This window comes from Harmonia axyridis, chromosome 6 (assembly GCF_914767665.1).
Source record: "Harmonia axyridis chromosome 6, icHarAxyr1.1, whole genome shotgun sequence".
NCBI lineage: Eukaryota > Metazoa > Arthropoda > Insecta > Coleoptera > Coccinellidae > Harmonia > Harmonia axyridis.
The window spans coordinates 36,841,624-36,867,585 of record NC_059506.1 but is presented as its reverse complement, the minus strand read 5'-3'; the positions used below and the strand labels follow the sequence as shown (position 1 = coordinate 36,867,585).

Sequence of the window (25,962 nt, the reverse complement as noted above, 5' to 3'; positions counted from 1 at the left end):
TCAAGTTATCTTGATTTTTTAACAATTTTTTTATATGTTAAGATATTTTGCGCTGAAAGGAAAATTACAAACAACAGAACTGTAAAACTTTAGTTATTTTTTTCACGTCAAACGATTCCATATTGTTGGGAATAAAAATGAGAAACCAAAAAATTTCGTCGAAAATAAATTAATCGAAATTCCCGAAGCAACACCTGCACCCAACAACCTGTACATCCAATATGCAAGGTGCGTTCCACCTCAACGTAGAAAATCAACAAAACCAGGTACACACACACACTCAGAGAACACTTTTAAATCCTCATTCATTCAATTCCGAACGAGCATAATCACAGCATCCACAGATTATTATCTTAAGAAGATCGTCTTAAATCCCTTCACTCACGTGAGCCAGTTTATAGTTTGTAAATATACCGGTTATGGGATCCTATCTGAAAAATATCAAACGGTTTCGCGTGATCTTGTAAATTAATTGACCATATACATATTTAAGCGGTTCTGGACACAGTTGACAGACACTGTCGCGCGTTTACAGGCAAGAGGCCGCTGGTACGCAAGCAAGAGTTTCGGGTATTTTTTGTGCGGACGTCTTCAGGATAGGTTGTGCCAACATGCAGATCAACGATTGTGAGGCGCCAAACGACGATATTCGGATACACATGTGAGTTTGACATGTTTGCCTTTTTTTTTTGTTGTTGTTGTGTTTTGTTGTTCTTTGGTTTTGTTTGTTTTCTTTGTTGTTTGGATTTTCGGTGTTTTGATCAGTTCGTTATGGATTTGGAGTTTTTTAAGAATGATCTTTCTTTGAAGAGTTACATAGTGGTTAGAAATTCCAGAATTTTATATTACTTTATTCGTTAACTATTGTGTTTTTGTTGATTTAAGTTTTTGATTACCTAATCTTAATTCGTTTTTCTTCATTGATCTATTAATTGATCGAATATATCAAGCACCTTTGAATTCATTTAAATATAACATATTTCAAAGATGAGAATGAAGAAATTACTAACAACTTTCAAAAATAACTGAAAAAATATAACAATTCAAAACAAAGAATTGATTCTATTTACTTTCATACAAAGCAATGGATACAACCCTAAAAAAATATAATTCAATAAACTTTGAAGAGATTTTATCAAAAACAAGACCTCATCTATTTTCACAATAGAAAATTGAAGAATTTTACACTTGGACCACCAGAGAATAAGAGAATTGAATTATTTACAACAATAATAGCAATTTTGAATCTGTTCATAGCAAGAATGTAAATACAGAGTATTCAATAATTGTAAGTAGAAAGGAAAATGAGAGAATACTTAGATTATTTGAAAAAAAGTCCTATAAACATGGGCCCTTGAACTATTTGATTACAAGTTACAGGGTGTTTCTTGTAGTCCTAATTTTTGTGATTATTATAGCAGCTTATCAAATTTTTATTAATTTACACGTTAGATTTGGTGAATATGTAAGTACGAAAACTCAAAAATTAATTCATTCATCACAGCTTACTAACTGGATATTTATAATAATTTGAATTTTCCTGATGAGGAGCACTAGAAAATTGTTTAATTTTTCTTTCTCGAAATTGGTAGAGATAGGACAAAACTGCAAGAAGCCAAAAAGTGTAGTACTAGACCAAAGTTTATCTTTACATTTTCCTAAGCTCCAGTAGCCTACCAAAAAAAAATTCTGAGGTAATGAAGTGGGCACTGTTTATGAAAAAATATCACCCTGTAGATTTGCATTCAAAATTGGAACATCTATGCCAAATTTGAGTTGAATATCTTATGATGGGAAGGGGTTATGAGAAAAAAACTTTAATATTTCAGATTATTACTTATAATTCATGAAATAATGGACTAATCGCCCAACTGCAAGCATTTTCGTGATCTATATAATCGAATCAATCACTAAAAAGGTACAATTCTGAAACTGCAGACCGATTTTTCGTAGACCTCAAAGTTTTGAGGAAATTTGAACTTGAAATTTGGGAAAAAACAGTAAAAATTGAATCTCCATCCAAGAATCGTTATATCTCGTAAAATATTTGTCTCATACCCCTCAAATGCAAACGTTTTTCAGAGATCCAGTTGTGATCTAAAACATAGTGAGATTTCAAGAGCGTAGCTTATGACCAGAAGAAATGGCAGTCTTGAGAAAATTACCAAATATTGTTGTTGAAAATTTCAGATTTTTAGATGTCGAAAACAGAGCGTTTGCTCTGTATCTAGGACTTTTTTCTAAAAATGATCCGAGAAATCGTTGATCGTTTGTACCTCCAATTTAGGAACGCCCTGTAAAATTTTCTATCAAATATTTGAAATTCAAAACTACGTCCATAAAAATCAGAACCAATTCAGAATAATACATTTTTTATGTTCTTGGTGGCATTTAGGAATTCCCGAAACATTTTAATATGTGTTATTTGAAAAGATCTTGCAAAAAATGTTTGTTCCTGCTATTAAATTCACTTTATTACCTGAAGATGAATTAAAATCACGATACTCATCAAAAATACCTACATTAAAAAATTAATATCTACTTAACCTTCCTCAATTTGATTTACATTTACAAATTAATGAAACCATCATTGAAAAGTTTTCAATTATAATTAATTGGGAGATTGTCTGTATTCAAAGAATTACATCACTTTTCATATAATTTATCAATTTCCAGCATTCAAAATCGACAAAATGCCACATAAAAAGGTGCAGTTCACGTTATACGCACGAAAATCAAAATGAAAAAAAATTCTATATATTGTTATTAGAAAATGAAAATTCAAGCTGCATATAAAAAAGATTTCAAAACATCCTATAGGTACTTTGGTTATTCAATGCCTAAATATCAAATCAAACTCCCTATACAAATTTTAATATTAAATTTTCCAGATTTTTTTTATATAATCTTGATCTGTCGATGTAGAGAGGTTTTAGTATCGGATAATAACTGGTTCTTCTCTATAATTTAATCGAATTATCTTTCAAATTTTCGGCTTAAAGCTCTGTGGCAAGTAATTTGTTTAAATTTTCGATCAAAATGCGAAATTAGCACATCCAAACAAGGAAATGCTCGAATCTTCGCCTTAAAAATATTGGCAAACACATAATTCATTCGTCTTTCACCTTGGCCTACAGTCTATTTCGTTTGTATAGTCAGCTTGTCTGTCTTGCCTGAATTAAAAGATCTCAGGTACAAGTTCAAGTTTACCATTCTTCTCTTCAAGGTCAACATTTGCAGTACAATCTTCTTCTACCCGGATTTAACCTGTTCACTTTCTGGGAAGATCTCTAATCTATAGTATGAAGGGGAGTTCGAGAACTTTACAACCCTTTCCGCAAAAAAATCCTTTTTTTTTCAAAATATTTTTCATTATATAACAGGCCAATTGAAAAGTCCCCGATCTACCATAGTAAAACACATTTTTTTTGTCAAAATTTGATTTTATTAGTTAACATAGTTGCCTTCGAGAGCGATACAGCGATTATAGCGATCTTCCAACTTTTTTATACCATTTTTATAGTACGATTTGTCTTTAGCTTCAGAATGGGCCTCAGTTTCGGCGATTACTTCTTCATTGTCGCTAAATTTCTTTCCAGCGAGCATTCTTTTGAGTTCTGAGAACAGGAAAAAGTCGCTGGGGGCCAGATCTGGCGAATACGGTGGATGCCGAAGCAATTCGAAGCCCAATTCATGCGATTTTGTCATTGTTTTCACTGATTTGTAGCACGGCGTTTTTTGATGATTTCATCCTTTAATCGATCCAATAACGATATATAATAATCGCTGTTGATGGTCAGGCCATTTTGGAGGTAATCAATGAATACTATACCTTGCGTATCACAGGGACTTTTTAATTGGTCTATTATAAAGGAGAGTTCGAAAATTTTACAATCCTTTCCGCCCAAAAAATTATTTTTTTTTCAAAAAACAATATACATTTTTAAAAAAATATTTATCATATGATTTTAATTATTTTTTCACTTGTTCTCTTATTTTTCAACCATATTTGTATCCATTTCATCAGGGCTTTCATTTTGAGTCGTTGAAAACTACAAGAGAACTGATGGTGATTACTGAAGTTTATTTCTGCAAATTTGATTGATATTAGAATATAACAGTAATAACACTATGACATAAATCAAAATGACTATCCTATGTTTCAATTTTGACCTTGATATCTGAAAAAATGAGGAAAGCAGTTCAAATTGAAAAAAGCAATCACAAAATCAAAATCATCTCCGTCAGTTTCGTGTTCACGGAAATATTGAGAATTTTTTTCCGATATTCTTTTTGAGTTTTCTATGGTTCTGGTTACGCGAAAACCATGAAATTTTCCTCGAAGCTTCAACTTGTCATTCAACAAGCAAATGCAGACTTTCATCTCGATCGAATATGAAGTTTGGAAATCAACATAATATTTTGAACCCCTAGTAAAAATAAAAAAAATTACGCAATGTAGATCGTCAACGAAGTGCCTATTTGCTGACAAAAGTTTCTGGGGAAAAAAACTGTTGTTTTGACCTGAATTCCCGTTACCAAATTCTGACCCACCTTGTATTTTATAGGTAGGTTGATTGCGTAGTCCGATTACTTGTTGACTGCACCTCGTATAAAACAACCTGTCGATTATTACACCGACTTTTTTGGTTGTTGTTCTACTAAACGGGTTTTCCCAAACTACCAACTCTTTAGAGGTAATTCTCGATAAATCTATACAGCAGTTACTCAACAACTCGTTGTTTACTAAAAAGTTGAGACTTGAAGAGATGTGAATGACCCCAACTTCTTCAAGGAGACTTCTTCAGTATTCCTCTAATTCAACGTAGTCCAATGTTTCCAAATGCATTTCAAGTTGTGGCACGATTATCAGATAATGGCGAAGGTGTTTAATGTTTTATGTATATTTTTTGTACTTTTGTAACCGTTTCCACGTTTTATAGACCAGGTATTTCGTTGGAATTCGCCGGAGATTAAAATCTCACCAGGAGAATCTTTTTACGATGGTCTAGAAACGGTTGGTTCAGCTTCCGTTTTTTTCTTGGCCTTGCCCAACAGTTCTAGGACTGGTTCTATTGAAGCAGGAATTTGGCATGATAATTATTTATCATCCGATGAGTAAAAAAAAAAAATTCCGATAATATAAGGTTTCCTAATAAAAAGTTTCATTCAATATTAAAAAAGAGCATATTTTAAGATGAATAAATTGATTTTTATTTATTCTTATCATGTACTAACGGGTGTTTTTTTTCGAGGTATATAACTTTAAGTTGGCATTACTGTTCATGTGGCGACCGATTTAACAGCTGTTAAGTGATTTATTCTCAGTTTGGTTTGGCAATTCATCATGAATAGACTCACGCCTGAGCAACGCTTGCAAATAGTGCAATTTTACTTCGAAAATAATGGTTCTGTGCGGAATACGTATCGCACACTACGTCATTTCATTTTGTTTAGCGATGAAGCGCACTTCTGGTTGAATGGCTACGTCAACAAACAAAACTGCCGCATTTGGAGTGAAGCAAATCCTCAAGTGTATGTCGAAACACCGTTACATCCAGAAAAACTGACTATTTGGTGCGCTTTATGGGCTGGTGGAATCATTGGTCCGTACTTCTTCAAAAACGATGATGGCCAGAACGTTACAGTCAATGGTGATCGGTAAAGAGCTATGATTACTAACTTTTTCATTCCTGAATTGAACAACCATGATGTCCAGGAGCTGTGGTTCCAACAAGACGGCGCAACATGTCACACAGCTCGTGCCACAATCGATTTATTGAAAGACACGTTCGGTGACCGCCTAATTTCACGTTTTGGACCTGTAAATTGGCCTCCAAGATCTTGTGATTTAACACCGCTAGACTACTTTCTGTGGGGCTATGTAAAGTCATTGGTCTATGCGGATAAGCCACAAATCCTTGATCATTTGGAAGACAACATTCGCCGTGTTATTGCCGATGTACGGCCACAAATGTTGGAAAAAGTCATCGAAAATTGGACGTCCAGATTAGACTACATACGAGCCAGCCGTGGCGGTCATATGCCAGAAATCATATTTAAAATGTAATGCCACAAGATTATCTTGCGGATGAATAAAATTCATGTCAATCGAATAATCCATCGTTGTTTTATTGAAATTTAAAGTTCTATAGCTCTAAAAAGAACACCCTTTATTAATTGAATTTAAAAAGCCTTAAGACTAAAGTCTTTATGCAAAGTACGGTCTAATGTCGTTTATGGAATTATTAATTCCCAAAGATCGAAGAGGAATCGCCAAACCTGAGCTTTCGTCAAAAATACAGGCTAAAGTAGCAATATTTTCAGTTGTTCTTGAGCAACGCACAAGGTTTCGATTCTTCACATCACTAACTCGTCCCAACAGCTCAAATTTTTCCACCAGTTACACTTTAACCTGCCAAGAAGGTGCCAAAAATGCTTCAATTTTGCGAACTGCGATTCCTAAATGTTCACCTAACCAAAGTATTTTCATCTGAAGTTCAATGCTTCAAGGTTTTGAAGAATTCATTCGGTATTCACAACAACTAACTTCTAAGTTCTACGCAAATTTTACTTTCCTCAATGAGTTGAGATATTCCTTGACGTGGATAAATCATTAGGTGGCTTAATGTTGAATTTGAGTTATTTTCACCTTTAATAGAGAATTCTTCACTAATTAGTCACTAATATTCTCCGAAAAATCAACCCAGAGTGAGTTGAAGCATACCAAATTGAGTCATCAGTTACAGGTATAAATATTTGAGATGAGACATTCTTTCAAACCACCCTGTGTATATTCGAACAAGAAATCAGCAGTGTGACGGTAGCTTCACTCTAGAATGCATTTCTACTAGTGAAAGAATTATGGTAATACAGTTATTAAGATAATGGTAACCTAGATATATCACATTTTTCTTCATTAACTTGCAAAAGATAACGAAGCATTTGAGGAAATTTTTCGAATTTCGATTTTTTTTTATGTCTACTTAAGTATTGGCACACTGGCGACTTATCGTACGAGAAGTTGGTTCGGTTAAACCTTCATGTGTGTGCAATATTGTTGCATGCTCACTAGATCTATGGCGTTTTTTCTGAACTTTATTGACTTGCAAAATATAACACTTCGTTTCATCTATTATCTGAAGTTTTTATCCACACTTAAGCGTTTATACATCGGCGATTTCACGTACGAGAAGTTGGTGTAACTTTGCGGGTGTTTCAAATATTGTTGCATTATCATGAAATCCAATTTTTTCTTACAGGGGTGTTACTACAGATATGGAGGATATACAGGGTGAAGGCGGAGGTGGTTTTTTGAGATCGAATGCTTACGTCAATCCTGCCCTCACAGTTTCTGCAAACAGTTTGAGTGCCAACGGAAAAATGTTCAAGGGCTGCAATGACTTTGAAGGTAAGACATTTTCGAACTCCATCAAAACATATAGATTTAAAAAAAACTGCACTTAAACCTGAATTAGGTACAAGATTATTCAATAGAATGGTCAGCAACTAGTAGAAATTTATAAGTATTTTTGTTGGTAACCATTATAGAAGAAATTTTCATTCAAGGAATATCCTACGAGTTTTTAAAGATAACATATCAGAGAGTTTTCAAAGTAGACACTTTAGTAGCAAATGAAGATATAATATATGCTTCTATATTTATATTATACCGTATTTCGAGTGATATTTAGTTAGATGAAATTCACCAAGCTAAAACGTGTGAATATTTTGTGTTGGAAGAAGAAATAATAAATCATAGTGTGTAATTTGATTTTTTTTTTCAATAATGTAATTGCAAATTGATAGTTCTGGTAATAAGGAATAACTTTCAACCCAATCAAAGAAAAACAATAGCCAATTTTGAGCTGGTGAGGTTTTTATCGCTTCAAATAAAAACACAAAAAGAATTGGACTTCACTGAATAATTTCGGCTTTTTTTTCAATTGTATCATCACTATTGGAAAACCCATTAAAAACATTTCGATAAATTACGGTGTCTTCTTCTCAAAAAAGCTCATAAAATATCTAGGAAATCCAATCATATGAATAATTCAACACTGAAACTAACTGAAAATTTTTCCATATCCCATTTATACATATAGTAGTAGAAAACGTTAATGATAGGGACTTTTGGATAAAGCCATCAATTTTCCATGTTGAAACAACATCAATTACCATAAACCAACAACCTCAATCATGTAACATCACTTATTCAAATTTCTGACAGAGAAAATCTCATCTTAATTCGATACAACTGATTAGATTAATTATACCACCCAGTCATGCAATTGATCAGAAGCACATGGTACTTTAATTGATCACATGACTGTATCTCGGGACTCTGAACAATTAAAATCAAGTTGACTTCTGTACCACGCCTTTATAGGTTGCCCATGGCTATTTTTACAACACATTCTCTCACAATTACTTGGTTTCCTTGAATTGAGGTAATGCGATTTTTTTTTCGCTAACTCGGCACGTGGGTGGTTCATAAATGATGCAATTATTGTTGACCCTTTTACCATCTACTTTCTTTTTTTTTTTTGAAGACATAACTGTGATTATTCTTGGAAAAATACGTCTTGATTTTATTTTATTACAAAGTGAGTCACTGTCGATGATACTCTGGATTTTCATCACTGCTTTATTGATCTGAAATATTTTCAACGATGCGGCACTGCCACTTATATCAAAAAGTACTAACAACTTCGATTTTTCGAACAGAACACCCTGTATATTAGGCCAATTGAAAAGTCCCCGGTCTGATGCACAGATGCCGGTGCAAGTATTAAATCCATATGATTATTAGTTAGTACTAACCTTCAAACGATACGTGTCAAAATTAGACAGCAGTCCGACCATTAGTTTGTGAGATATTGCGTTGTTAGTGTAGCTACTTTTGTTATTTGAAAAAAGATGCAGAAAAGACGCAGTGCGGGCACAAAAGAGGCTGCCACCGACGAAAAAATCAAAAAAGTTCACAAAATAATTTAGAATGACCGTAAAGTGAAGTTGATCGAGATAGCAGACATTGTGAAGATATCATCTGAACGTGTACAACATATCATTCACGAATATTTGGACATGAGAAAGTTGTGTGCTAAATGGGTGCCGCGCGAGCTCACAATCGATCAAAAGCAACAACGTGTTAATGATTCTGAGCAGTGTTCGAAGCTGTTTAAGTGCAATAAACCTGAATTTTTGCGTCGATATGTGACAATGGATGAAACATTTCACTCCGGAGTCCAATCGACAGTCAGCTGAGTGGACTGCACACGATGAACCGAATCCAAAGCGAGGAAAAACACAACAGTTTGCTGGCAAGGTTATGGTTTCAGTATGCTGGGATGCGCAAGGTATAAGCTTCATCGATTACCTCCAAAAGGGCCAGACCGCCAATAGCGATTATTATATAGCGTTATTGGATCGTTTAAAGGATGAAATCGTTAAAAAACGGCCCCATTTTAAAGAAAAAAGGTGCAGTTTCATCAAGACAATGCGCCGTGTCACAAATCAATGAAAACAATGGCAAAATTGCATGAATTGGGCTTGGAATTGCTTCTGCATCCACCGTATTCGCCAGATCTGGCTCCTAGCGACTTTTTCCAGTTCTCAGACCTCAAAAGAATGCTCGCTGGAAAGAAATTTAACGCCAATGAAGAAGTAATCGCTGAAACTGAGGCCTATTTTGAAGCGAAAGTCAAATCGTACTACAAAAATGGTATCGACAAGTTGGAAGATCGCTATAATCGCTGTAACGCTCTCGAAGGCAACTATGTTGAATAATAAAATTGAATTTTGCCAAAAAAATCTGTTTTACTATGGTAGACCGGGGACTTTTCATTTGGCCTGTTATCATTGAATTTTTCGGTTTGCGTAGCCTCCTATTGGAAAACTCAATGTTTGAAAAATAATCTTTTGTAGAAATGCATTTGTAGTTTACGGAGTACCGCAAGGTTCAGTTTCGCCCCCTCAATAATCAAATCTTCGAAACGATTTGAATGTATTTTTCGAGAATAAGTGTTCAAAATTTAATCTCATCGAAAACGATGAATAAACATCACTTTGGAACTCCCAGGTGATATTCCCCATGCTGTTTTAACGAACGGAAACAGCCCATTAAAGCTCACATGTCTAATTTTTATGCGGAAAAATACGCTACTCGACTTTCTCCGCTTCAGTGACGCTAAGAACTTGTTTTTCCAGAAACCTCGTGATTCCCAAGTCTCGTGCGAGTCACATGATGCCAATCTTTAATGTATTTTAATTGAAAGGCCGGGTTCCACTTACAGAAATTTCTCCGATCTAATAGAATGGTGATTGTTTCAAAGCTATGCGGTAGTATCTTGACCTCACCAATTGAAGCCAATATAATAAACTCTCGGACAGATTTTGGAGAAAGATCGCGTGAAATTGGCACTAAAAATAAGTTAATTTCACGGATTAGTCATCACACGAAGCTGTAAACCAGGTGCCGACAAGGATCTGTTCATGTCCCCACACAATTCACCCTAAAGCTTTCTAAATGAACGCGGTAGTTTTTTTTTAAATGTTACAGCAGCTATAATCGGAGTGTTAGGGATGTACCTACACTTAGAGAAGTGTTTATTTGATATAATAGAAAATGCATTCTAGTTAATTTATTGGATATATGGACAAACAAATATTAGTTTCATGGAAATAAATAATTTATTTGAAATTCCACCAATAATCATCATTTATTATTACACTTCATTTATTTACGCATGACTTATATTAATAATGCTGAAGAAATATCCATTTGAAGGAAATAAATATAGTTGAGGTTAATATATCATTGAGTAATAATTGATTAATCTTATTTATATGTAATATGTATCCATACTGAATGAAAATTATATTTCAATTCAGTATTTCTGAAATAATTATTTTGGTTGTTTCTATTATCCGATTGTTATGGTCTGAGAAGAATCGTTTGCCAAACTAGGTAATTTTTTAGAGTTCATATTGGGGGTATCCAGGTTTGAACCCTAGTCAAATTGATTGCATCTGTTCACTTCAACCACTGTTCTGCCAACATCACTAATAACTAAGCAGGTACAAACGATCTAAACCCAAAATTCAGTACAGATGTGCTAAGCGGCGTTCAAAAGCCCATAGTAACACATATTTTATGTTTAAAAAGGAAAATTCAAATCTAAGGAAAAGTCCAAGGACAGATCCTTCAAGGAGATGCGCTTCTCTTTGAGGGATGATGAACTTTTCCACAGATTGGATCGCTAGAATTATGTTAGTTTGTAAATCTCCAATCGTCCCCATACTTGAGGGATTTCCACAAGGCTCTCTTCAGAACCCCATATAATTCTTTCATCTCATTTCAGTGGTGGACGTTTCCAACCTCACCAATTCCAGCCAGAAATTCAGTGGGATCTTCGATTGGTCCAGAACGAGAGCGACTAAAATGTGCTCCAAAAAAACCATCAACAGAAGGCTGCCAATCCTTACATGGTTGCCACAATACACGACAGAGAAAGCTGTAGGAGACCTTGTAGCTGGAATAACTGTCGGACTAACTGTGATACCTCAAGCATTAGCTTATGCTAATATTGCACACTTACCGTTGCAATACGGACTATATTCATCCTTTTTGGGATGCTTTTTTTATATATTACTTGGCGGTTGCAAAGATGTTCCTTTTGGTCCAACCGCAATTGTTTCTATCATCACTTATGAGGCTGTTGGTGATTTGGGACCTGAACATGCAACCCTGCTCTGTTTTTTGAGTGGTATTATACAGCTGCTCATGGGGATGTTTGGGTTTGGTAAGTTTGAATTTATGAGTTTAGTTGGAGAAACAACTATTGAATATTGAAAAAAAAAATGAAGAAAGCATTGACATCAATTGCATGACAGAACGAGCGATCGAAAGCACCTGTCTTCTCGTCAGTGCTTTCCTGTTATTTTTCGATGTTCTAATGGAATACTCTTCTAAGCTAAGGCAGACTTCCACAGATATTAAGATTGACATTATAATTTTATCGTTTGTATTATAAAACGTCAATTTCCATCATGCCTGGAATTTATTATCTTCTAATCACGCATAAAGAGCTACAAATCTTCCAAACATAACGCAAATGTTAATGCTCCCATATAAATATTTACGCATGAATAATTCACATCAATAAGATATAAATCTGTCAAGCTTTCTGTCCAACATATTATCATACCAATATTGCTTTGTTTGTATTTCCTGATGTTTTTATAAAAAATCCATACGCATTAACCTTGAATGTGTAATAATTAAGTCTGTGATGTTCCGGTATTGTTAAACTCTTCTACATATCAGCCCATAAAAGGATTAGAATCATTTTTGACGATTTTGAAGACAAAGCATGAAGATTAAGATAAGTTGTAATACATCCAGCTTTGCGAATGATAAGAAAAACGCAATTAAAATATAAATATGCAATTGACAAGGTCACATTGAACTCATTAGAGGCGACAATTTTGTAGATTATGAAAAACTGAAGATTTATTTTGAGTTCACTTACCGTAATTTAGGAATATAAATTTAATAGCCTACCAAATGAGTTTCATTTGAATTTTGAAAGCCAAGTGAATTAAACTGCATTTTTTTTACAGTATTCTTTTCAAAATATACTCTTTATATCAATCACCATATTTCTCAATCATTCTCTGAAGCAAAAACTTTATTATAGAGACTGATTCATAAAATTATTTTCAGGCTTCATAATAGACTTTGTATCTGGTCCAGTATCTTCTGGCTTCACCTCCGCAGTAGCTCTTATCATTTTGACGTCCCAAGTAAAAGATCTCCTTGGAATAGCAGTGCCCGGCAATGTTTTCATAAGAACGTGGTCTAACATAGTCATGAACATCCACCAGACAAACAAATGGGATGCTGTTATAGGCATACTCTGCATCTTCAGTCTACTGATGCTCAGGGTAAGTAGCACGGAAAAAACGAACACATTTGGTCCTCGAATTGGACCTTGAGGGACCCCAATTCCTAATACAAATGAGTTTTCTTTCAGTTAGGATCCCAAATACCTGTTTCATCCACCACTGAAGACGGTAAGCCAAAGTCTGCCTTCCAGATATGGAGAAATAGGTTGTTTTGGTTTATTGCTACCTCTCGTAACGCCATCTTAGTGGTTGTTTGTGGGTTTATCGGCCATTATTACTATAACACTGGAAATGTACCCTTCACCCTTATTGGATATGTACCCAGAGGACTGCCAAACCTGGAGTTGCCAAAATTTGGATACGAGAAGGTTGTAGGAAATTCTACTGTGACTGTTACCTTCCAGGAGATGGTGTCCAACCTTGGAAGTGGTCTGATTGTGGTTCCTCTTCTTGGTCTATTGGAGAATATTGCTATTTGCAAAGCATTTGGTGAGTACTATTCTAGATAAAATCATCAAACGAACAAAACATGGATGAAAGATGTTGATTCGAGTCATTTTTTTTGTAGCCGATGGCAAAACAATCGATTCAACGCAGGAGTTCCTGGCAATGGGTATCTGCAACATCGTGAACTCCTTCGTGCAAGCTTTTCCGGGCTCTGGATCAGTATCAAGAAGTGCTGTCCAACGTAGCAGTGGTTCTAGAACACCATTGTGTTCCATATACGCTGGCACCTTGGTCGTTCTGGCTCTCGTCTTCTTCACACCTTGCTTCTACTTCATTCCAAAAGCTTCCTTAGCTGCGGTGCTAATAGCTGCTGTAATCTTCATGGTGGAAGTTAAGGTTATCAAGCCGATGTGGAGGACCAAAAGTAAGTTTGGAATATATCGCATTTTAAGAGTGGAAACTATTTCTTTTTGTTTCTCGCAGAAAGTGACTTAATTCCTGGACTTGGAACATTCATTGCGTGCTTAGTTTTACCTTTGGAGCAAGGAGTCTTCATTGGAGTGGCCATCAACTTAATTTTTATACTTCACCAAGCTGCGAGGCCGAAAATCAATATAGAGAGGCTAAAGGTAAGTACCCAGGGAATTGTTTCTAATAGTGAGAATCTTATTTGTTGCTGGCCAAGATGTACTAATCCTACTGCTCTATTTTCAGACAAAAAAAGGTTACGAGTATTTGATGTTGACACCAGATAGATGTCTCATCTTCCCTTCAGTAGATTATGTCAGAAGATTGGTGACAAAATACTCAACGACAGGCAAGATAGTGGTGCTAGACTGTTCCTACATATACGGTGCTGACTATACTGCAGCGTGTGTGATCCAAATATTAACGGCAGACTTTGCTTCTCGAAATCAACCCCTTATATTTTACAATCTGAAGCCTAGTGTCAGTGCTGTTTTTGAAGGGCTTAGTCCCAAAGACTTTATAGTGGTGTATAATGAGGATGAACTTGAGAGTTTGGTAGAAAATAAGTCTTTTGTAATAAAGTAGAAGTGTCTTTTACAGAAAGTGCTTTATTTATTCCTCGTGTCTGGCATGAAAAAAAAACGACGATGATTTTAGGAAATGTGTTCTATTGTTCAATAAATTTATTGTTATTACTGTTTGAGATTCTTTATTATATACAGAGATTTATGAAACTTCGATTGACGTCGCAGAAATGTTTCACTAAGCTAAAACAAACACAAAATTGAAATTGAATTCAGAAAACATAGGGATACCACTCACCTGTTGTTTGTTTCTCCACTTTATCAGCTGCATCTTGCATTCCAATACATTTCAACTCGATTTGTTCCTCATTCCTGAAAAAATAAGAGTAATAAATTCCGTTAGAAATCTGAACAGCACAACACAACAATTTCCAATGCATGGGTGAGATGCAAGGTTCAGTTTTTGATCCCTCTATTTATCCTTCAACATTGGCATAAAACACAAATTTGTAAGATAGTCTTTGTTGTTTCTTTTTGTACTTAGGTATGTACTTACTCATCATTTTTTAGTCCTCCGCTCAATTGGTTAAAGACAATTCTAGAAGTAAGAATGAGAAGGATTGCCACCAAAACGGCAACATCTAAACTGAACCAATGCCCATTCTGAAACAAAAAGAAGGTATGACGACAAGATTTTTGCTAATTTTAAGCAGGTATTAACTCACAGCTGGTGTTGTTATTTTACTGCAAACTGAATTTAGAGTAGAATTGAAAGCTGCACTGATAGGTTTACATTTACCCACTTTGTGTTGAATAGAGTATATCAAACGGTTGTTAACGTAATCCATAAGGGAATTTACCAGTATATTCTTGAATTGGAGGACCACCTTCGGTAAAAATTACATAACCAATCAGATATAAAAACATTTATTGCATGGACTTACTCTCTCTACAGTCCCTATAGCTACCCTTCCAATTTCTAAGATCATATTTTCAATACCTTTTAACATTTTGTCAAGACTTGATAGAAAAGATGGAAAACCTTCTTTAGCTGATTTCACAGGTGCCTTAAAAAATGTTAGTAGATTATATTTCACATTTATTGGTGTAAAAAACCTAATCTCACCTTTAGTTTTGTAATTTTGTCTTTATAAATGTCGATTGAACTTCCAATTGTTTTGATCACATCCCCAACAACTGGTATATCTATGAATTCCTTTTCTAAAGTATCTATTTGAGCGAAAATAGGCAGGTTCAACATCTACAACATGGAATAGATATGTATCTAAATTGAAATTCTTCTTGAAGGTTTTACCTTATCGAATGCTTCAAAACTCAGCTCTTTATCGAATGTATGAATTATATCCAGTGGTAAAAACTTGGAGAAATTCAGCTGTAGACCTAGAAGTGAATCAAATTCTTTTTCAATTGATTTTTGGTCAAAGAATTCAACAGCTATCTTCTCAATGTTCAATATCGACTGAAAAATAAGTTGGATAAACTATCATAAAGTTCCAATGGAAGAAAGGCATGTTTTTATGCTATAGTTTCATATTTTACCTTAAGATTGGTGACCTCGTACAGACTCTGGTCCTGGTGACACCTAATTATAACTTTATGTACGTTGAAATCCAGGAACAAGCCAAACTTAGCAGGATTTATACTGCTCAAGATTTTCATTATGTTGTTCTCCCTATGGTTAGTATCCAAGGTATCACACAAAATCTTTTGTGATGTTACACCAGCTCCAATATAGACCACTGAGGTGACAGCCATCAACAATGCTGTGACATGAAGGAATATAAAACCCCTAGAATAAAAAACACGATATAAAATAAGTCCAGGAACGACAGAGCTAAAAATACCATTTATAGGTACATCTTGTGAAATCATTGTTGAAAACCATCCTCATACAAACACCGAGAAGTAAGAAACAGAAAGAAATAAGCAAAGCTGTTGTGACAAAGTTGCTTGCATGGTATCTAAAAACTTCAAACGCACTGATGACGCTCTGTGCATCTCTCAAAACGTTTGTAGCGTTTAATATTGAAGTCTCAACAGTAACAATCTTATCTAAGGTTGAATTGAACAATTTTTCAATAGGTTCAGCTGAAAAAAATTGAAGATGTTATTGATGTCTTAGTGAGGGTAATTTATCTTACCAGCTTCTTTCAATTCCTTTTCAACCTCGACCAAAACCTCCTTTATGACATTCTCAATCTCTTTAAAGAGTGGTGAAAATAGTACGTTGACGTTATTCAATTTTTTCAGATCACTTGTTATATACTTTTCAATTGTATCGATTGTGGTGAAGATCATATCAAATTCTTCTTTCTGCAACGAATATATTCATGTCGTGTTCAGATATTAGGGTTTCTACTCACCAAACCTAAATTGAAGTCGATTCCTCTCTTATTTCTGAATGTTGGGTCTTGTAAGCTTCCTTCTCCAGTTATTTCAGATACTCTATTGGCCACATTTTCAAGTTTACGACTCTTAATTTCAGAATTTCGCTTCTTTCTAAATCCACCAATTAAATCATTCGCAGCGTCATCAATACCTCCAGATACTTCATTAGCCAAGTGATCCACTTTGTCTACACCTCTTGACACTCCTGAAGCTATGGTGTCGAGCAAGCCCTTTTCTTTCTTCTTCTTCTTAGGTTTGGGTGTAGTTGGTGCTAGTCGCAGTGTAATTTTGTTCAAACCGAAGCCTCCCAATATGCCTTCAGTTGTGGTTGCTATGTTGGTAGTTGTTTTTGCGGTTGCATCTAGCTTTTTGGGTGTTACTGCACCATTAACTTTATTATTTTTACTGTCAGACAAAAAGGAAGTTAAGTCCATGGTTGATTCTTCAATTTTGTCTTTTTTCTTTGAAGAAGGATCTCCAAATCTCAAATCTATGGTTGATTCTACAAGATTTTCTTTTTTCTTTGGAGCAGGAACTTCAAATGTTAAATCCATAGTTGATTCTTTAATCTTGTCTTTTTTCTCTGGAAGTCCAAATGTTTCGATAATGCTGGTTGATGTATTTTTGGCATTATCTACCACTTCAGGTATAGTGACTGTTAGGACTTCTTCTTTTTTCTTTACTGGCTGGACTGTAGTGGTAGCAATTTTAGCAGGCTTTTTCTTTTTTCCCGAGGAAAATACGTCGTCAATTCCACTATCGATTTCATTGACAACATTACCGATTATACTTTTAGATTTTTTCTTTTTATCACCCGATCCTAAGGCCATGTCACCAACATCGTTGATAGTATCTTCAACTTCATCTCCTACACCTCCAGCTACCTTGTCAATACCAGTAGCAACCTTACCTGCCACATCTTCAACAGCTTTTCCGCCATTCTTAATGTCTTTCACCAATCCACCAGCAACATCATTAACTATAGTTCCTGTAAGATTTTTTATGTCTTTTCCAGTTTTCTCCAGATCTTTGACAACGTTTCCAGCTATACCAGCTGTTATCTTTCCTAGATCTTTTCCTTCTTTGATTACTTCTCCTCCAATAGAAGAAGTTATATTGCCTACCACGTTGATTCCTTCATTTACTGTTTTCTTGCCTAAATTTGCCATATCTTCTAACCCAGTTAATGTTTCATTGGCAAGCTCAACACCTCCCTAAGCAAAATAGTTATCATGAGTTCGAAAATTATGTACAGCAACTGTATAGGTAAGCAAGTTTTCGAATAACGAGTTAAGATTTAGAACAGAGTACCCTCAACGTTGCAAATGTTTTAAAGGCACTTACACATGTTATTTTTATGGATATGAATGAAAATTACTCACATCATAAACCAATTCTAAAGATGTAACCAAACTTTTGAGTTTCTCACAATCCTTATTATTACAAATCATTTTTTCCACTATATTCTTGAGGTGAGTGATTTCTGAAATTGGGAATGATGTTAGCATAGCACTTTCAAAATATAAAGTTTGCATTAATAAGAGTGCAAAACATGCCACAACACCTGCGTAAAATTGATAATTATGTGAGAGTTTTCAACCTTATTTTTAGTTGTTAGATTATTTTTCATTTTCAACTTGCCTTTGTTTATGGTTTTGCCCAGGTTTTCCACCTCAGTTAGAATCGATTCTATCTCTTCAAAGATTGGTTTGATTATTTTAAAACTATCAATGATGTCATCGATCATTTTGGAAAAATCCAGAGCTTGAATGGCTTTTCCTAGATCAACTATAATGTTCGCTGTAGCTTCTGAAAAACATAACTATTTGATTGTATGAAAAAAAAATTCTTGAACACTTACTTGTCCCACTAATTATGAAGAAGTTCAAGTAATCCTGCAAGTTGGTGACAAGTAAAATCTGCAATTGGTTCACTGTGGTCTCTGCGTATGTAGCAATATCATCCATTGTATCATCCAAAGTCAAAACTACAGTGTCAATTCCTTGATTCATATGTTGGTTGCTCTGGTTAGCCATAACCAACATTAATCTATGAAGAAAAAGTTAAAATTTAACGATTTGAATTATTTTCGACTTACAGTAGGAGTGATAGTGTTCCATAAACCCAAGATAGCCACATCCATTTGTTAGAGCTACTTTTTGATCTAGATGAAGATATTTTCGAACATTTTGAGTTGGAACAAAGGCAAGAGCATATTATCCTAGAGCTGCTGATGATGAGGAAGACGACTTGGACCATCAAGATAGTCACGAAGATTAGAAGTCTTCTATAGGCCCAAACACAAGTTCCAAAATGGGATACAAGAGTTTCGCCAATTGGTATGACGAATAGCCCTAGAAAAATATGGAAAATTGATACAGTATCGCGAAGAGTAGACCACAAACCTCACCATCGGGGAGAGCATCTGGTAGTATAAGATTCACGAAAGAGTTGACGAACTTGTAGTATCCTTTCATGAACACACCATGAGTTTCTTTGTGGTTTCCATAACTCTTGTAAGTGACGTTGAGGTCGATCGAGGTATAGTTTGGCCTCGAACCAACCTCAAGTTCCGAAGACTCAACATCCTGTCTGGAAAAACCGAAGAACAAGAAGAGGAAAATGATCCCGACGAAAATTTTCATATCGAGGCCATGCATTTAGGCATATTTATCACTAACCGACCACAACCTGGCATTTATAAATTTGTGAGAGGAAAAATCAATGAATTCGAAGATAAGATTGGAAAATTCGAATATTTCCCGAATGTAGATTTCGCTGAGCTGCTCGGAAGTGACCAATTTCAGATAGAATCAGCCAGGAAACTTGTTATCGAAGTAATTTGGTTTCCGTCCTTCGACGAATTTTGATTATTCATTTATGTTCATTCATTCGTATTGAATGATAGAAGTGATGCACTCTTCATCCCAAAAATTGAACCCTTGGATGTCAGTAATCGAATTGGAGAAGGACAAGTACTGGGCTTTGTGGAACACCATGTCTTAAATCTCGTTTAGTTTGTCTACTCTAGTCTAGTCCGAAAATATTGGAGTTTGATTGAAATATTCGGAATGTCTACAATATTTTATATTGAATACTGGATATTATGAAATGCGAACAATTTAGAAAATCACTGATACCTTCAATTTATTCGAATTCTTGCCGGTCTTATAAAGTGTTTCAGGAAAACATGCTTAACCTTAAGGGTTTCAGTTTTATAAGCTTCTCAATTTTTGAGCTTGAAGTTTTGAAGAAGAACCAGGTTTTTTATTATAATTTTAACAACTTCTTAGATATTTTCATAAAACTTGACACACGCCTCAAGAACACCAATGGACATTTCTTCTTGTAACTTTTTTTATATTTTCACAGGGTGTTTAGTTTTTCCTGGACGGGCCCCAAAATTTTGATGTTTCAATGGGAAATCAATTTTTTTTTAGACTTTTCCGGTTTCTACATGAAAAATAAATGAATAAAGAATACTCCATCAAACCCTCATTTCGAAAATATTGATAGTTTTCATTTATTATTCACTCAGAATCTTTGATATTGAAAAAATTATAGTGAGTTCTATTGGAATTGATATCAGATCAAATAAACATGAATTAGTCTCCCAATCGGTATATCTGAAATAGACCAAAGATATACAGAGTATGCAAACAGCTTATCCATGAAATTTTTCGTATTGAACACCCGGTATATTACCTATTCCTAAGATAAATACTAAATAGGCCTCCATTCTAGAAGACTGTGTTACGGAGAATATGTTCATTACATAAAGCTCGAGCAACTAGATATATGGAGTACAACTCCTCTGTTTCAGAAACCTATTAGGACGAAAGAAAAGTCCCTGGTCTGATGCACAGATGGCGGTGCTAGTATTAAATCCATATGATTTTTAGTTAGTACCAATCTTTAAACGATACGTGTCAAAATTTGACAGCAGTCCGACCATTAATTTTTTGAGATTTTGCGTTGTGAGTGTAGCTACTTTTGTTATTTGAAAAAAGATGAAAAAAAAATCTTGTGCTGATAAAATATTGCTTTTTGAACGGAAAAATACAGTTGAAGCAAAATATTGGCTTCATGAAGAGTTTCCGGGGTCTGCACCAGGAAATTCAACTATCATTGATTGGTATGCTCAGTTTAATCGTGGTGAACTGAGCACCGAAGACGGCGAACGCAGTGGACGTCCAAAAGAGGCTGCCACCAACGAAAAATCAAAAAAATTCACAAAATAATTTTGAATGGCCATAAAGTGAAATTAATCGAGATAGCACTCATTGTGAGGATATCATCTGAACGTGTACATCATATCATTCATGAATATTTGTACATGAGAAAGATGTGTGCAAAAAGGGTGCCGCGCGAGCTCACAATCGCTCAAAAACAACAACGTGTTCATGATTCTGTGAGCAGTGTTTGAAGCTGTTTGAGTGCAGTAAAACTGAATTTTTGCGTCGATATGTGACAATGGATGAAACATGGCTCCATCATTTCACTCCGTAGTCCAATCGACAGTAAGCTGAGTGGACTGCACACGATGAACCGAATCAAAAGCAAGGAAAAACACAACAGTCAGCTGGCAAGGTTATGGCGTCAGTATTCTGGGATGCGCAAGGTTCATTGATTACTTCCAAAAAGGCCAGACCATCAACAGCGATTATTATATAGCGTTATTGCATCGTTTAAAGGATGAAATCGTTAAAAAAACGGCCCAATTTGAAGAAAAAAAGGCGCTGTTTCATCAAGACAATGCGTCGTGTCACAAATCAATGAAAACAATGTCACAAATCTATGAAAACAATGGCAAAATTGCATGAATTAGGCTTGGAATGGCTTCTGCATCCACTGTATTCGCCAGATCTGGCCCCCAGCGACTTTTTCCTGTTCTCAGACCCCAAAAAAATATTCGCTGGAAATAAATTTAGCGTCAATGAAGAAGTAATCGCCGGAACTGAGGCCTATTTTGAAGCCAAAGTCAAATCGTACTACAAAAATGGTATCGAAAAGTTAGAAGATCTCTATAATCGCTGTATAGCCCTCGAAGGCAACTATGATGAATAATAAAATCAAATTTTGCCAAAATGATGTGTTTTACTATGGTAGACCAGGGACTTTTTAATTGGTCTGTTATAAATATATTATTTTTAAAATTCTAATTTATATTTTATAATTTTCTGAACGATAAAAATTCCCAAATACAGATAAAAATTGCAGGAATTTTGACAGTTATTTATTTCGTAACACACATCTTCTGAAAATATGAGTTGTCAAAGTAATAATAAATTTTTATTTATTGAAACGCCATATATTTCAGTTTCTTGAGATTTTTATTCTGAAAATAACTGTAACCAGTTGTCTGTGGTTCGAAGATTTTTCAGACAACCCCCGTACTACATTACTCAGTAACTGGCTCAAGTCGCAACATTCTCAACATAAGCATTAGTTTACAAGTGATGTTGTGTTGTGGTGTACGATCGAATTTTATTTACCACAACACATTTGAAATAAACTGAGCCCAGATAATCAATGCCTTCATTTCCTTTGAAACAATCTAGTGACGTCACCAGATTAGAAACTCGTCTTTTAAATAGTTTCAATTATCTCGGAAAGCTAGCACATTTATCGTCTTTTTCATCTGCATCCAATGGAAACAACCAGTGTAGCAGTAGATTCTACGCAGTCAGAAGTAAATTTGAACTTGCATCGACAGAAACAGACTATGCATAAGTCCAAAATTATCACAGTGTGCAGTGATTAAATAAGAAGGGGTCAGTTTGTACAGTGACAAAGCCATGGATTTTCTCAGGATTTTAAAACCGAAGAGGAACAGTGAGTAATCGTAAACAATGCTTTTCAATATGGATAATAACAACGTTGGATTGTTGATATTAAATTTACATTTTTAACCATAAACTAGTTCGTGTTAACTATGATGTTTTAAAGTTCACATTCACATTGTTTTTGATCAAGTTTGTATTGATAAGGAATATTTTCATCCTGATGTTTCCTTGGGAAAAACAAAAAAAAAACAGTATCATATTTTGTGTTAATTTTGACTTGAATACCTGAGAGGACTAAAACAATTGATCATTCGGTGTTTCCTGTTTCTATTTTTAATTATAAATTAAGATTGCTGTGTTTTCGGGACAATTAAAAAAGTGGACTGAATGATATATGGATATATACTAGTCGACAAAATCGTAGATACCTGAAAACTTTGAAACTCAGTCGAATAGTTGATTCTTTTTTCAGTTCTTACCTACATAAATAATGTGTAATTTTTATGACTTTCAGCTGTAGAAAGTGGGCTATTAAAATTGTTTTGTTAGACTAACAAAACAAAAAAACAGAATAATATATACTCATTAACATCAAACTCATTTCAATGTTTCAATATTTTATTGAACATAAAAATATACCTAGTCCATTCATAACGATTTTCATTATATTATAAAAGTGATATAATTTAAAATTGAGTTAATTGTCATTAGATTGTAGATGTAGATGTAGATTATGCCATTTTTAACCAATGAACGTTTTTTTTCAAAGTTGATAGAAAAGAATACTATTTCTATTTGTTATGATAGAAAAATGTGAACAGCTTGCAAATAGAGCCTCTTTTTTTGCACTTTCGTAGTTATTTTAATTTTATAATTATTCATCACTATTTTTCAATGGATTCAGCCTTTCATTAAAAAGGCAAATAAAACAAAGTTCAGAAATTACTTCGTTTTCATTTTATTAGTAATTATTTCAGTTTAATGATTTCGATCTTCGATAAGTGGAAGTAATGTATTTATATGCTAATATTCGTAGGTGTATGTACACAGATTTGAATTGAGTGTTAACAAATTTATTGCCAATCTATTTCAATTAGCATACTTCCTTCATTTTAATTATACACTGCGAAACAAAATAAATTGCTTTAAAAGGGCTGAGGACACTATATTCAATATTCAAAGAAAGGGCATATTGAGTTGTTGTACTGTGAAAAATCTGTTTTTTTTTCTTTATGCTTTCTCAACTCTTTCAAAGCAATATGTTATTTACTTTCATCTGAAAATTATAATAATATTTTTCATAGGAATTCCAATTGAACTTTCTCCTACATCATTCCAATCATGCATTTTAAAACAAGAAAATTATACAGGGGATCAGTCAGTTATACTTATATTTGTAAAACTTTCACTTGGAGATTCGTTCAATAATTCATTATGTATATTATACTTTATTAAGAACACCTCATCCAACATTTCGTATTTCTGGAAAAATCAATAAGAGAATAATTCAAATGCAAACAGTTATCTTAGCAATATTTAGTCTATCCAAATTTTATTTTGTTGAATCGAAGCTGTTATCAGTACAACGTCTGATAAGAAAACCAAACATAAACATTGAATCAACAATTTTGCATTTTATTGGTTTCAGAATTCTCAGAGGAACTGATAACACAAACTGTGGATTTGGAAAACGAGGATGTGATAAAAGAAACGCCAGAACAAACTGAAGACATACTTAGTTTCAGAGTTGACTATCTAGGTAAATAAATAAAAATATAAGTAGAAAATTTAGAAATTTTCGGTGAAAATATTCATTGAACTTGCTTTTGTATCGATGAAGGAAATCAGTGTATTCCCTTTTTTGGTTTTCAATTAATATTAATTCATTTACATGTTAATAGTTTTAATATTTTAATATATAAATTCTTATAATTCATATTTATTAATGTTTTATCAGAAGGATACATCAAGTAGTAGTTACACAATAATAGGTGAATTTATAGTTTATAAGAGTCAGTTAAACTTAAACATTAATGTATAAATTGATCGTTAATAAGCCACTTACGATTAATTAATAGTTAATATACAATGATTTTTGCCAATCAAACAATAACATTCAAATTGATCATTAACTATTAATTAATACTTCATATAACAGACGAAATATACAAGTGACTTTATTTTAGGATCCCTTCAAATCCATAGCATACCAGAATTCAATCCAGAGAAGGCCTTGAAAGCCCTGAAACACGAGAGAGAAAGTAAAAAGAAGAAACCACAGAGGGGAGTCATCTTGATATCAAAAAATTTCGTCATACTGACGGATATGAGAAGAAATGAAATTTTCAAAATACCCCTTCTCAGGTGAAACCAACCAATATCAATATCAAATAGTTTCGAAGTGAAAATCTAAATGATTTCAGGATACAGAGTTGTAGTATGGACCCATTCAACAAAAACGTATTTTTCTTTATAAATGAGAACCAAAATCGTAGGAAGACCTATAATGCCTTCTTCTCAGAGAAATGGAAGATGGCCTATAATGCTGCTCAAGCTATTGCTCATATGTTTAGTCAATCTCACGATAGGTACTTGAGAGAGCTGCAGGATAAAAAATTTTTTAGTCAAGAGAAAAAAGAGGAAAACAAAGAAGATTCCTTTGACCAAAGATGTAGTCTCGATATGATGGATTTCTCTATAGATTCTAGTCAAAACAAGTCAGAGAATGAAGCTGTATCTAAGAACTGGGTGAGTTAGTCAAAACATTACAGGGTGTACCAAGTCCGAGTTTTCTGAGACAGGAAATGAAAATAATTTTTCCAAAAAATTGTTTCTGTTCTGAACTACTTTATGTTCAAAGTAGGGACAAAAGCGATTTCGACAATCTGTTTAAGCCAATTTCTCAAATGATAATTAATTTTTTCATTATAGAATTCATTAATATGTGTATGAAACTTGTAGTAATTCCAAAAATTTTTCTTTTTAGATATCTTTCGATGATTGAAAATGGCTCTGTGTGGTTTAGATGAGAGTTTGAAAGCATCGAAATATTTTGAATAAAAGAGATATCAATACTTCTAATAGAAGTACCTACTGAATTTGAAACCTAATGAATGATTGAAAATTATTGAATTTATTGTTGTTAGTATAGTCGAATTTTACAATTAATTTTTAAGTTGAGATGATTATGTAGATTATTGTGATATACAGATTTTATCTTTGTGCCTTCCCAATCATGACAATATACATTTTAAAATAATGGTTAATTATTATTTTTCTTGTCACCTTGTTCTTCAATTTTAGAAAGGGATATTGAGATTGAAGCTGAATCTGTTGTTTTCTAAGTAGGATAATACCCCAAAATTTGATAATAACAAAAGATTTGATAACGAAATATTAATACTCACAAAAAATTACAT

The 25,962-nt window shown here is 34.0% G+C and overlaps 3 protein-coding genes across 4 annotated transcripts; 2 read left to right on the top strand and 1 right to left on the bottom strand.

The window, feature by feature from the left end:
- Positions 1-307: 307 nt before the first annotated feature.
- Positions 308-14,421, top strand: LOC123682269 (sodium-independent sulfate anion transporter-like). 2 transcript variants are annotated; one of them, XM_045620809.1, is made up of 8 exons: positions 308-661; positions 7,263-7,411; positions 11,364-11,804; positions 12,728-12,948; positions 13,038-13,398; positions 13,478-13,780; positions 13,840-13,985; positions 14,071-14,421. In XM_045620809.1, exons 1-8 carry the CDS (start codon positions 612-614, stop codon positions 14,407-14,409), a joined length of 2,010 nt encoding a protein of 669 aa, XP_045476765.1. In that variant the 5' UTR covers positions 308-611; the 3' UTR covers positions 14,410-14,421. The 2 variants fall into 2 exon arrangements, with proteins under 2 accessions (XP_045476765.1, XP_045476766.1); XM_045620810.1 differs by lacking the exon at positions 308-661 and adding an exon at positions 692-822.
- Positions 14,422-14,475: 54 nt separating this feature from the next.
- On the bottom strand, positions 14,476-19,868 carry LOC123682268. Its single transcript, XM_045620808.1, has 16 exons — positions 19,168-19,868; positions 18,856-19,111; positions 18,619-18,806; positions 18,399-18,566; positions 18,140-18,240; positions 16,733-17,971; positions 16,511-16,682; positions 16,214-16,457; positions 15,909-16,158; positions 15,664-15,828; positions 15,475-15,609; positions 15,293-15,415; positions 15,074-15,235; positions 14,905-15,011; positions 14,647-14,720; positions 14,476-14,591 (listed from the first exon to the last, which is right to left on the bottom strand). Exons 1-16 carry the CDS (start codon positions 19,415-19,417, stop codon positions 14,587-14,589), a joined length of 3,639 nt encoding a protein of 1,212 aa, XP_045476764.1. The 5' UTR covers positions 19,418-19,868; the 3' UTR covers positions 14,476-14,586.
- Positions 19,869-22,189: 2,321 nt separating this feature from the next.
- On the top strand, positions 22,190-25,802 carry LOC123682531. The gene is made up of 5 exons (XM_045621179.1): positions 22,190-22,592; positions 24,192-24,302; positions 24,730-24,907; positions 24,967-25,291; positions 25,530-25,802. Exons 1-5 carry the CDS (start codon positions 22,556-22,558, stop codon positions 25,545-25,547), a joined length of 669 nt encoding a protein of 222 aa, XP_045477135.1. The 5' UTR covers positions 22,190-22,555; the 3' UTR covers positions 25,548-25,802.
- The last annotated feature ends 160 nt before the right edge of the window (positions 25,803-25,962 follow it).